The 14,323-nt window shown below is 48.7% G+C and overlaps 1 protein-coding gene across 1 annotated transcript in view; it reads right to left on the reverse strand.

The window, feature by feature from the left end:
- Window positions 1-7,358, reverse strand: part of PANK1 (pantothenate kinase 1) — a 66,702-nt gene extending 59,344 nt beyond the window's left edge. The window contains exon 1 of the mRNA XM_056530124.1: window positions 6,902-7,358. Within this exon, the coding sequence (XP_056386099.1) occupies window positions 6,902-7,115 (214 nt within the window). The 5' untranslated portion in view covers window positions 7,116-7,358. The remainder of the gene's footprint in view (window positions 1-6,901) is intronic.
- Between the last annotated feature and the right edge of the window lie 6,965 nt (window positions 7,359-14,323).

Raw genomic sequence — 14,323 nt, forward strand, 5'->3', positions numbered from 1 at the left:
CCAGTATATAGTCGTATATACCCAGATATCTAGTCATATATACCCAGATATCTAGTGCCCGGTATATAGCTACATATACCCAGATATCTAGTGCCCGGTATATAGCTACATATACCCAGATATCTAGTGCCCGGTATATAGCTACATATACCCAGATATCTAGTCGTATATATATACCCAGATATTTAGTGCCCAGTATATAGTCGTATATACCCAGATATCTAGTGCCCGGTATATAGCTACATATACCCAGATATCTAGTGCCCGGTATAGAGCTACATATAACCAGATATCTAGTGCCCAGTATATAGTCGTATATACCCAGATATCTAGTGCCCAGTATATAGTCGTATATACCCAGATATCTAGTGCCCAGTATATAGTCGTATATACCCAGATATTTAGTACCCAGTATATAGTCGTATATACCCAGATATTTAATGCCCAGCATATAGTCATATATACCCAGATATTTAGTGCCCAGTATATAGTCGTATATACCCAGATATCTAGTGCCCAGTATATAGTCGTATATATACCCAGATATTTAGTACCCAGTATATAGTCGTATATACCCAGATATTTAGTGCCCAGTATATAGTCGTATATACCCATATATCTAATGCCCAGTATATAGTCGTATATACCCAGATATCTAGTGCCCAGTATATAGTCGTATATACCCAGATATCTATTGCCCAGTATGTAGTCGTATATACCCAGATATCTATTGCCCAGTATATAGCCACCGGACCTAAAACCGCAGCATACCATGGTTTTAGGTCCGGTCAGAGAACCGGATACGGGGCAAAAATGTGCCAACCGGAGTCCCCATTTGACTCCAGTCGGTTCATTGAAATGCATTAGATACAGACCGGGTCCGGGTCCGGCTGGGATACATGAGCGCACGGTTTTCGCTCCCCCCAACCAGATCCGGCAGCCATACAGTGCAATTGTAGTGTGAACCCACCCTTACACAGGCTGATTACTGAGCGAGAATTCTTAGGAATGCTTATTCACCTGATGTTCGGCCTGTGTAAATGGGCCTTAAAGGGGTACTCTGGTGGAAAACTATTTTTAAAAATCAACTGGTGCCAGAAAGTTTAAGATTTTCAAATAGAAGTAATTTACAAATCTGTTAACCAGTACTCATCAGCTGCTGTATGCTACAGAGAAAGTTATTTTCTTTTTGAATTTCTTTTCTGTCTGACCACAGTGCTCTCTGCTGACACCTCTGTCCATGTCAGAAACTGTCCAGAGCAGGATAGGTTTCTTATGGGGATTTGCTCCTACTCCAGAGTAGGAGCAAATCCCCATAAGAAACCTATCCTGCTCTGGACAGTTTCTGACATGGACAGAGGTGTCAGCAGAGAGCACTGTGGTCAGACAGAAAGTAAATTCAAAAAGAAAAGAACTTCCTGTGGAGCATAAGGCAGCTGATAAGTACTGGAAGGATTACGATTTTTAAATGGAACTAATTTAGAAATCAGTTTAACTTTCTGGCACCAGTTGATAAAAAAAAAAAAAAAATTTCCACCAGAGTACCCCTTGAAGGATGACTTCTGGTGTTTTACATGGTGCAAATTTTACCATGATTTCAGAAAATAGCCTTTAAAATAGGGATCGACCGATATCGTTTTTTTAGGGCCGATACCGATAATCGGTGCAGGTTAGGGCCGATAGCCGATAACTTATACCGATATTCCGGTATAAGTTTTCGGCTATTTAACCCCCTGCGACACCGCTGCAGATCATTGATTTAAAGCGGGCGCTTTAAATCAATGATCTGCAGTGGCTTTTGCGGGGCCATAGGCCGCCGCCGCCACCACCCGCTTCTCTCCCCTACCTGCCAGGGTGATCCGGGCCATCCATCCATCGTTCCTGTAGTGTCCGGGGGCGTTCCGGGTGGAGGGTGGTCCGGGCTGTCCTTCTCCGGCGGGCCTCTTCTCCACTCCGGGCAGGCTCCGGCCTAGTACGCTGCATAGATGTCGCTGCGCAGTGACGCCCGTGCGCAGCGACGCACCTGACGTCACGGCGTAGCGGCGTCTATGCAGCGTACTAGGCCGGAGCCTGCCCGGAGTGGAGAAGATGACCCCCGGAGAAGGACAGCCCGGACCGGACCACCCTCCACCCGGAACGCCCCCGGACACTACATGAAGGAAGGATGGCCTGGACCACCCCCATTACGGGTAAGTTTAATTTTTTTATTCACTCGGAGGGTGGGGGAGGGGCCCGACCGGTATAGCGGTATGGGAAAAATCCATACCGGTATACCGCCTAGCATCACGGTGGGGGGTGCGACGCGGTGCGGTGGGTCGAGGGGGTGGCGGTCGCGGTGCGGGCGGGGCATTATCGGCAAGATAATTGCCGATACCGATAATGCCCAAAATCGTGATTATCGGCCGATAATATCGGCCATACCGATAATCGGTCGATCCCTACTTTAAAATGTGGCGGTAACAGTAATAGAACACTATGTGTGAACACAGCATCTACCTTGTCATTTTCATCTTTTCTGCTCCTTCATAGGAGAAGAAAACAAAAACTGACAGGAAGCTGGATCCATCACATGAGGGCCCCCAGCCTCTGAGGCTAGCTCTAGTGAGGGCCCCCAGCCTCGGAGGCTAGCTCTAGTGAGGGCCCCCAGCCTCGGAGACTAGCTCTAGTGAGGGCCCCCAGCCTCGGAGGCTAGCTCTAGTGAGGGCCCCCAGCCTCGGAGGCTAGCTCTAGTGAGGGCCCCCAGCCTCGGAGGATAGCTCTAGTGAGGGCCCCCAGCCTCGGAGGCTAGCTCTAGTGAGGGCCCCCAGCCTCGGAGGCTAGCTCTAGTGAGGGCCCCCAGCCTCGGAGGCTAGCTCTAGTGAGGGCCCCCAGCCTCGGAGGCTAGCTCTAGTGAGGGCCCCCAGCCTCGGAGGCTAGCTCTAGTGAGGGCCCCCAGCCTCGGAGGCTAGCTCTAGTGAGGGCCCCCAGCCTCGGAGGCTAGCTCTAGTGAGGGCCCCCAGCCTCGGAGGCTAGCTCTAGTGAGGGCCCCCAGCCTCGGAGGCTAGCTCTAGTGAGGGCCCCCAGCCTCGGAGGCTAGCTCTAGTGAGGGCCCCCAGCCTCGGAGGCTAGCTCTAGTGAGGGCCCCCAGCCTCGGAGGCTAGCTCTAGTGAGGGCCCCCAGCCTCGGAGGCTAGCTCTAGTGAGGGCCCCCAGCCTTGGAGGCTAGCTCTAGTGAGGGCCCCCAGCCTCGGAGGCTAGCTCTAGTGAGGGCCCGCTTAGGATCATTAGGACAAGGAGCAGGGATAAGCGTGCAGTAGTACACTTTACTTCCTGGCTCTCAGTGATCTTTCTTTTGCTGCTCTTTTAGGGTGTGTTCCCACCTGGCGTATACACAGCGTATTTCCCGCTGCGCAAAATTTACGGCAGTAACGGGAAATATGCTGTGTATTCCTCCCTCACTATACACACAGGGCTTTCCGGCGGCAGCCCTATGTGTGTAGTGAGTTTTGGAGGCGGAGCGCGGAGCCGTGTGCCAGCGTAACTGTGACGCGCGGCTCCGCCTCCAAAACTCACTGCACACATAGGGCTGACACAGCATATTTCCCGCTGCTGCTGTAAATTTTGTGCAGCGTGAAGTACGCTGTGTATACGCCAAGTGGGAACGCACCCTTATAAGTCTATTGGGCAGCAAGGCAATGATCTCTGAGAGCTGGGGAGTAAAGCACGCTACAGAAGACTTTAACTCACTATTTATTCTGATCGGTGGGGGTCTCAGCAATGTGAAAAGTTTATGTTCTTTTTTTTAATGACAGGGTCTCTTTAAGTTGTTTTCACTTAGCACTGTCATCAATTTCAAAACTGAGTCCAAAACCATTGCCAGGCTTCCTTTTAGCATTCTGTAAAGGAACATTTATATATACAGAGGGCTCAACCTGGTAGAAAAAAAAGTAAGAATAAAAACAAATACTCACTCTCTTCACTCACCGCCACCATTCATATAGAGAGAGTCACTCTTCACATCACGTCCTGTTTTAGGGGTCTATATGTGGTACTGGTGTCCGCATTGGTGTCCCCTTTAGCCTTTGGTTGTGAGGGCAAGACCACACGTTGACCCTGAACTCATGAAGTGCTGTGTATACTGTGGAGTATATTCTTTTTTTTCACCAGGCTGAGCACAATTTATAAATAAAAGTTGAATCTCAGAATACCCCTTTTAGGTTACATTTACTGTACGATTGCGTGATACGGCTGCAGCATCGGCAGGAAAATTTAATGACCGTCTGCTGCCGTATCCCATTCATTTAAATGAGCCGGCCAGAGTCAGATAGTGACTGCTTTCGGCTCACTTTAGCACCGTATGCAGTTTTGTTGCAGGACTGAAAACCTGGCAGTAAAACTGATACGGTGCAAAAGTGAGCCAACAGCAGTCACTATCTGACTCTGGCCGGCTCATTTAAATGAATGGGATACGGCAGCGGTCAGTTTTAATATTTCCCTGCTGAGGCTGGGTTCACATCACGTTTTTACCAATATGGGACCGCATACAGCTGGGGGGGAGCTAAAACCTTGTGCTCCCGTATCCCTGCCGTATGTAATTAATTTCAAGGAGCCGTCCGGAGTGAAACGCTGACTCCAGTCGGCTAATTTTTGCCCCGTGTGCGGTTTTCCCACCGCACCTAAAACCGTAGTCGACAACGGTTTGAGGTCTGGTGGAAAACCGCATACGGGGCAAAAACTAGCCGACTGGAGTAAGCGTTTCACTCCGGTCGGCTCCTTGAAATTAATTACATACGTTCGTCATGCGGCAGGGATACGGGAGAGCAAGGTTTTAGCTCCCCCCAGCCGTATGCGGTCCCATATTGGTAAAAACGTGATGTGAACCCAGCCTGACACATAATTGTAGTGTGGGAGCACCTTTAAAGGGGAACTGACCGCAATGTCACCCACACTAACCTGGTGGTACTGCTTGATAGTGTCAGTGACACTATCACCAGCAGAGGCGGGACATCGCTGCGGCCGGTGATAGCCTGAAGCACCGTGTGACGTACCGGGTTAAAGGAAGTAGGAAGCAGACAGCCCGGCCGACCGATCAGCTGTTGCGGAGTTCCGGGGCAACATATGGAGGTAAGTGAAAGTTTGATTTGTCTTTTTTTGCAGGACGGAATAGAAAAGTCTGCGCCGGACATCTCCTTCTAATAAATTGCTAAAAAAAACTAAATATGCAAATGAGGCTCTTTGGTGCACTTGGGGTGTTTCCTAGCCCTAAGGTGCACCAGTCCTTCTTCCCGGTTGGTTTAATTCTCCCTCTTCTGCACGTAGTTGCTATGTGCCAAGATCCTGCAGGTGCACAGTCAGATCCCCAGCCCGGATGGCTCTATGACAAACAGGATCTCACCAGGATCTCACACATCACTGGTTATGTATACTAGATTTATAGGGACAGAACGTTGATCCAGGGATTTATTCTGATGCCATATTTGGAGTCGGGAAGGAATTTTTACCTCTAGTATGAGGGTTTTTGCTTTCCCCTGGATCAACTCAGTAGGGACTCAGTAGGGTTATAGGTTGAACTTGATGGACTCTGCTCTTTTTTCAACCTTATGAACTATGTTACTATGTAACCATGTACCATCTATGTGCAGGAGGGGGATAAGCTGAATATTTATTAGAAAGTGTGAATTAGGGACAAGCCAGTTTACCTCAGGGCTAGGGAACACAACAAGCCTCATTTACATAAATTATTTTTTAAGTGACCTATTGGGAACATCTGCACCTAGGAAAACAAAGTAAATACCGTTTTGTTTAGCGTCACCCGCACTAACAGGCAGTACCAGCAGGGCAGCGCGGGTGGCGCTGCTGTAACTTTCCCCATTTTTCTATGAAGTTCTGATGTACATATGTCCCTTTCCAGTGACAGGCGTTTCCAACATTGCCTCTGCCACATGTACCACTCTGATGAATTCGGCACAATGTGCACCGATTTTTGCGGACGCAGCCTACACTATAGATCGGTGGTCTCCAAGCTGCGGACTTCCGGCTGTTGCAAAACTACAACTCCCAGCATGCCCAGACAGCTGGCGGCCCGCATATTGGGCATAGATAAACCTCTCCTAATATTTTTTGGTCAATCACCTTCATTTACCCATATGTTCCATAAATAACCATTAAAGGAGTAGTCCAGTGGTGACCCAGTGGTGAACAACTTATCCGCTATCCTAAGGATAGGGGATAAGTTTGAGATCGCGGGGGGGTCCGACCACTGGGGCCCCCTGCGATCTCCTGTACGGAGCCCCGACAGCCCGCGGGAAGGGGGCATGTCGACCTCCGCACGAAGCGGCGGCCGACATGCCCCCTCAATACAACTCTATGGCAGAGCCGAAGCGCTGCCTTCGGTAATCTCCGGCTCTGCCATAGAGATGTATTGAGGGGGCGTGTCAGGCGCCGCTTCGTGCGGGGGTCGACACCCGCTATCTGGCCGGAGAGCCTGGCCCCCGTACAGAGAGATCACAGGGGGCCCCAGCAGTCGGACCCCCGCGATATCAAACTTATCCCCTATCCTTAGGATAGGGGATACGTTTTTCACCACTGGACTACCCCTTTAATGGCGGAGATGCGGTGACAGCCAAAGGCATGCTGGGAGCTACAGGTTGAAGAACACTGCATTTAAAGGGTCCCTCTGGGCTGATCACAGTACATCTCTTCATGGCCATGTTCACACCGATCATCTGTCATGCTGGAGATGAATACATAGAGCAGTGTTTCCCAACGAGGGGGCCTCCAGCTGTGGCCAAACTACAACTCCCAGCATGCCCGGACAGCCGAAGGCTGTCCGGGCATGCTGGGAGTTGTAGTTTGGCCACAGCTGGAGGCACCGTGGTTGGGAAACACGGACATCGAGAACACAGCACAGGACCACCACTTACGGGGTCTACTCCTCCTGCCCGAGTCCACCCTCCTCCGGGTTCTGCTCTTCTTGGCGGGGGAGCCTTGATGCAGAGGATCCGGGGGCGATCGCTGGTGCAGGCCTCCATGATCGCTGCTCTCTCCGTTACCGAGTAATAACGGGGCACCGGGTGGATGGAACCCGTTGTGTAAATAGGGAGCCGAGGCCGCTGCGGGCTGCGCATGATCTCCCATCACTGCAACGAGAAAGGTGCCGGGGGCGTCACTGGTGAGCGCTGACAGCTGCCGCCCCCTCCTCCTCCTCTATCGGTTGCACTTGTCTGCTACGTTACCGCGGCGTCAATAATAAGGGTACGTGTGCGGTGACACCAGGGGGGCTCATGTCCCCCAGTCCCAATGCCCGAATGTAGCCGCCAATGCGACAGCGCCGGGTGACGTCACGCCCCGCCCCCTAATGACAGGACGCAGGGAGGCAGGAGCGGGATACAGCGGAGGGATGGCAGTGACGTCATGTGCCGGTGTGAGGTGAAATTCCCGAACCCATGCAAAAATCGCGCGGTACACCTCACACCGGTGTATAACATGCTCCTCAGCGCCTTGTCTCTAGGAGCAGGCAGAGGACAAATGTGCTGTCCTTAGGCCGGGTTCACACCACGTTTTTGCAATGCAGTTCCCAGGTTTTTGATTTAAAAAAAAATGGATTCCTCAAAACCTGACTAAACGTAAGGTATGCAACCGTACAGCAAACCGTGGCCATAGACTTTCCATTCAAAACCGTATGCACCATATTGTATTTGGTTGTCTCCGTTTTTCACACCACACAGTTTTTTACTTTTTTTTTTCTGGACAGAAAACCGTGGCCTACCACGTTTTTTTGGTCCAGGTGAAAAACCGTATTGACCCGCATACGTTGTTTTTAACATGGGAGTCAATGGGAACCGTACAGACCTGTATGTGCGTACGGTTCCATCCAGTTTTTACCATACGGTTTTTGACTTTGAAATTCCAAGAAAAAAAACTGTGCAATCAAACAAGTGAAACTTTATTCATAATGGAGTGAAAAGTTCAAAACGTATAGGTTTTTTTTCTTAAAAAACGGATGCAACCGGACATCATTTTTCAAACCGTATACGGTTTTCAACCGTATACAGATAAAACTTTGTACACACGTTTTGATACAGTTAAGTCAGGTTTTGAGGAAGGCTGGGTTCACACTACAATTTGAACTACGGTTCCTGTATACGGCTGGGAGGAGGGGTGGGCAGGGCTTAATCGCGGCGCCCGCACTCAGCCGTATTCGGGAACCGTATTTAATGCATGTCTATGAGCCGACCGGAGTGAACCGCAGCCTCCGGTCGGCTGCTTTTTCGGCCGTATGCGGTTTCCCGACCGCAGGCAAAAACGTGGTCGACCACGTTTTTGCCTGCGGTCGGGAAACCGCATACGGCCGAATAAGCAGCCGACCGGAGGCTGCGGTTCACTCCGGTTGGCTCATAGACATACATTAACTACGGTTCCCGAATACGGCTGAGTGCGGGTGCTGCGATTAAGCCCCGCCCCCTCCTCCCAGCCGTATACGGGAACCGTAGTTCAAATCGTAGTGTGAACCCAGCAGAATTTTTTTTTTTTTTTAAATAAAAAAACCTGATAAAAACTGTATTGCAAAAACGTGGTGTGAACCTACCCTAAGGATGCATTCACACCTTTTTACGATACGGGTGCTGGATCCGGCTGGGGGAGGGGCAAACTGGGCTCTCCCGTACCCCAGTCGGACCAGTCCTGAACTCCATTTACTTTAATGAGCCGACCGGAGTCAAACGGTGACTCCGTTTGGCTAATTTTTGACCCAGATGCGGTTTCCTGACCGGACCTAAAACCATAGTCACAAAACTGGATAAGGGTCAAAAATGAGCCGAGAGGAGTCACCGTTTGACTCTAGTCGGCTCATTAAAGTAAATGGATTTCAGCGCTGGTCCAGAAGAGAAGGAGCGCCATTGGGATTTTGAAGAGAAAATTTGTCCGGAATTGAAGGCCACGTGTGTTTACAAAGCCCCCATGATGCCAGAACAATGGTACCCCCCCCCCCCCCCCCCACACACACACACACACACACACATGTGACCCCATTTTGGAAACTACAACCCTCACAGAATTTAATAAGGGGTGCAGTGAGTATTTACACCCCAATGGCGTTTGACAGATCTTTTGAACAGTGGGCTGTGCAAATGAAAAATTAAATTTTTCATTTTCACGGACCACTGTTCCAAAAATCTGTCAGACACCTGTGGGGCGTAAATGCTCACTGTACCCCTTATTACATTCCATGAGGGTTGTAGTTTCCAAAATGGGGTCACATGTGGGGGAGGGGGTACCATTGTTCTGGCATCATGGGGGCTTTGTAAATACACGTGGCCTTCAATTCCGGACAAATTTTCTCTTCAAAATCCCAATGGCGCTCCTTCTCTTCTGAGCATTGTAGTTTCACAGCAGAGCACTTTACATCCACTTATGGGGTATGTTCTTACTCAGAAGAAATGGGGTTACAAATTTTGGGGGGCTTTTTTCCTATTTTCCCTTGTGAAAATGAAAAATGTAGGGTAACACCAGCATTTTAGTAAAAAAAAAAAAAATTTTTCTTCATTTTCCCATCCAACTTTAACGAAAATTTGTCAAACACCTGTGGGGTGTTAAGGCTCACTATACCCCTTATTACATTCCGTGAGGGGTGTAGTTTTCAAAATGGGGTCACACGTAGGTATTTATTTTTTGGCGTTTATGTCAGAAACGGCTGTAAAATTTACCGCCCATGTGCAAATCAACAATTTATGCCTCAAATGTACAGCTGTTGCTAAACTCCCAGCATGCCTGGACAGTCAGTGTTGTTTTGCAACAGCTGGAGACTCCGTTTTGGAAACACTGACGTACGATATGTTTTTTATTTTTATTGGGGGGGGGGGGGACAGTGTAAGGGGTGTATATGTTGTGTTTTACCTTTTATTATGTGTTACTGTAGTGTAGTGTTTTTAGGGTACATTGGGAGTTGTAGTTTTGCAACATATGGAGGGCTACAGTTTAGAGACCACTGTATAGTGGTCTCCAAACTTAAGCCCCCCCTCCAGATGTTGCTAGGCAACTACTTACCGGCTTCCTTAGTCGTCACCAGGGAGCCGGACGTCATCGCCGCCCGCCGCCACCGGTCAGGTAAGGGACCGCCGCCGCCGGTCACGCTACAGTTCCCCCATTCTGCCCGGATTACCATCGGTGGGCAGAACGGGGAAACCGAACTTTAACCCCCCCGCCCCCGATCTGCTATTGGTCGTCGCTTCTTGACAAACCAATAGCAGGGATAGGAGGGGTGGCACCCCTGCAACCTAACTCCTATCCCTTCAGGGGGACCGGGGTGTCTTGGACACCCCCGATCCCCCTGATTTTCCGGGTCACCGGACAACGGTATGGCCCAGATCCGCCGAAAATCACCGGTCTGAAGTGACATTGGTCTCAGGACCCCCCTGGGCATATGCACGGGATGCCTGCTGATAGATATCAGCAGTCATCCCGGTCTGGTTCCTGACCGGCTAGCGGCGGGGACTGGAATACCCACAGGCGTATCCATACGCCGTATGTCCTCAAGGACTCAGGATGCAGGGCATATGCATACGCCCTGCATCCTGAAGAGGTTAAGAAAAAAAACATATACTGTATGTTTTTAACTTTTCATTCCATTATGAATAAAGGTTCACTTATTTGATTGAAATTCCAGGAAAAAAACTGTGTAACGTCAAAAACCGGATAGAACTGTACGCACATACGATTCTGTACGGTTCCCGTTGACTCCCATGTTAAAAAAAAAAAATGTATACGTTTCAATACGGTTTTTCACCCGGACCAAAAACCGTGGTAGGCTACTGTTTTGGGTATGGGAAAAAAACTGACAAAACCGTATAGGATGCAAAACGGACACAACCTGATGCATCTTTTGGCATACTGTTTTCCATGGAGAGTCAATGCATACGGTTTTCAATACGGTTCCGTATGGTTTTCAAATTTAAACCGTATACAGGAACTGTATTGCAAAAACGTGGTGTGAACCCAGCCTTAAAGGGGTACTCCGGTGCTTACACATCTTATCCCCTATCCAAAGGATTATTTTCTGCTTCAAGACAGGATATGTCAGTTCTTAAAGCAGTACTTTTCATTTATATCAAGGGGGCTTAAACTCCACAAGGATTCCAGGCAGAAATTCCACATGGAAATTCTGCTTGAGGCAATGTCCAAACGGAATCTGGCAGAAAGATTCCACTCAGAAATTCCATTGCAGCAGATTCACATTGTTTTCAAAGGGATTCTGTTGTACTGTGCATACGGCAAAAATATCTTCAGCGGAAATCCTGATTTTGGCCTCAGCTGAAAGCACTCACATTTCTTTTGGCAGGATCTGTTTGGAAATGCATCGCCGTCTATGGTCACGGAGCATTTCTGAGTGGTCTTAGCACCGGCATGTTCTGCTAGCTTCCGTTATTTGTGGAATCCAGGCAGACGTTCCGCAAATATTCCTCTGTGTGAACACAGCCTGAATCTGCCTCAAATCACTATGCCATGGTTTTTGCATGGAGCAGTGGTGGAAGGTCAGTGAGGAAATTCAGCAGTATGGACAGGCCTTTACAGAAAGTTTGCTGCGGCAGATTTTGTACAGCAGAAAATCTGTTGCAGACCCCATTAAAGTCAATGTAATCTGCCTCGGAAAACCTGCTTCGGCACAAACGTATAGTGGGAAACTCGCTGTAAACCTGCCAGTGTGAACGTACCCCAAGAAGGCTGGGTTTACACTATGTTTTTCCTGTGGTATACATGGCAAACCTGTCAAAGAGGGATGCCAACCTGTACAATGGCATACTGGCAAGAAACAACACTTTTGAGGCCCGCACAATAAACATTAACCTGCTAGAATCAGCCATGTTAGTTTCCAAATTTGTTGAATAGACAAAGAAAAAGTGGTATTCACTATTTGGCTCCCCATTCAACAAAACCAGCAGATGAACATTAAACGTCTGTTCAGATTTTGACATTAAAATCAATGGTGCAGGACGTAAACGGAACAGAGCACCTTTTTGTGTCAGTGTGTCATCTGTTTTTTTAAAAGGAAATCTGTCATCAGTCTGACCAGCACTAATCTGTCATACAGGCTTGTAGTGCGGGTGATGCTGATCAAAATGATACTTACCGCATCTTGATCTGTCGCTCCGTTCCGCTGTAATTCTTTTATCTATATGCAAATTAGTTGCTTTGGGCATGGGAGGAGCTACGAACCCTGCTTCGGGCATTGTGAGGTCATCTTCGCCGGGTGGGCGCTCCGTCTGGCTCCTCCATCTTCATAATCCCCCTCCCTGCTCGCTTAGTGTACGTTACTGTTCGGTGCATGCGCCACTCCCTGGCTACACCCGGAAGCGGCGTACAGCTGGGCTTCATTCCAGCGTCCTTGCATGTCTGAATGCCGCTTCCGGCTGTACCCAGGCGCATGCGCCGAACAGTAATGTACACCAGGCGAGCAGGGAGGGGGATTATTAAGATGTAGAAGCCGGGCGGAGCGCCAACCCAGCGAAAATGACATCACAATGCCCGGAGCAGGGTTCGTAGCTCTGCCCGTGCCCCAAGCAACTAATTTGCATTTACAGAAAAAGAAGAATTAAGGCAAAATGGAGCGACAGATCAAGATGTGGTAAGTATCATTTTGATCAGTATCACCCGCACTACAAGCCTGTATGACAGGTTGGAGCGGGTAATACTGATGACAGATTTCCTTTAAGGATCCGTTTAAAGGGCCTCTAAAAGGGGCTCAAAACTACAGCTCAAAGCAGTTATAGTTTTGCAAAATGTGAAGGCCCACAGTTCGGAGATCACTTAAAGATTAATGAAACTGCTCAAAACAGATGACACACTGCAGGTGTGAACAACTGTTAGTGCCATTGGAGAAACAGTTTCCTTGTTGTGGAATCAGGTTTCTATTGTTTTTTTCTTTTACCGAAGTATATTACATTTAATCCCTTAAATGGGCAGTGTCAGAAAATAATGAAAAAGGCTCCTGAAAATCCCACTGTAACACTCACGTTTCTGAAGACAGGAACCCCGGTGGATATGGATCCGGTGGACCTGATGACTCGGACCGTACCAGGGAGCGGAGTCTAAGGTTTTCACCAGAGCCCGCCGCAAAGCAGGATGGACTTGCTGCTGCAGGCGGCACCCAAGTTGATACCCCTGGCACGGCTCAACCACACAGGCATCTGAGGAGATGCAAGGCACAAGAGGGATAAGGCAACTCGTAGTCTGGATAGCAGAAGGTCCGGGCAGGTGGCACAATAGCGTAGTCAAAGTAAAGCAGGAGTTCAGTAGGCAGGCGGCAGAGGAGCAAGAGCAAGAGATCTGATACACGGCAAGGCAATACAGAGGAACAATTTCTCAAAGGCACAAGGCAACAAAGATTTGGCAGGGAACTGAGGAGGGTGGAGGAATTTATAAATAAGCCACAGGTGGATTACGCTAATGAGCGTACTGGCCCTTTAAATCTTAAAGCTCTGGCACGCACGCGCCCTAGGGGACGGGGACTCGCGTGCCAGCCCCGTCGGCAGCAGAAGGTAAGGGGACCATGGGCTCACGGCCAGCGTGTGTGGCCGGAGCACATAACGTAACACCCACCACTAGGGGTCCCCATACCTACTGGTGCACTAAACAGTCTTGCAGCAGCACCAGGCTTGTCCATGAGTCATGGACAAGGCTGCATGAGCAGACACACCAATCACCTCCCACCTCCACATGGGAGGTACACGCCCCCTTCCCCTTAGAGGATTTCTAACAATGTGAGGTAATGAAGAGAGGTATTTTTATAATAAATATAGGTGATAGAGGCATATATATATTTTTTTTCTTCTTGTGGGATCTGACATCTACACTTTAAGCTTACAGCGCGTTTCGGACTAGAGGACAAAGCCAATTTTCATTGTGTGAATTTAAGTCCCCCCTCCCCCCACAGCCTTTTAAGAGACATAGCATCCACAGAGCGACCAATTGTATTTTGCAAGGACACCTTTCATTTTACTGCAATGTGCAGCACAACCAAAATAAAATATCACCCCATAGTTTCTTTATGGAAAAAGGTTTTTTTTCAGTATTTTTTTTCTTTAGTTTTTTCCCTTCTGGTATGTACAAAAGAAAGCTCACTTATAACTGCAGTCCCCACTGTTGTCATATATAGAAATTCCCAGTAGTCTGACAAAAAGTAATCCCAAGCTCATGGCTCAGAAATGTCTTTTCAAATCGGTATGTGATGCGGCTACAATTGGGGGAACCCTTTTTTGTTTTAACAGTTTTTAATGAAAGGAATATTTTGAACAATACAAAAGACATACCTCATATACCAGTGGTGAAACTGGTGTAAACAAGAAATCCAA

This window comes from Hyla sarda, chromosome 7 (assembly GCF_029499605.1).
Source record: "Hyla sarda isolate aHylSar1 chromosome 7, aHylSar1.hap1, whole genome shotgun sequence".
Lineage (NCBI taxonomy): Eukaryota > Metazoa > Chordata > Amphibia > Anura > Hylidae > Hyla > Hyla sarda.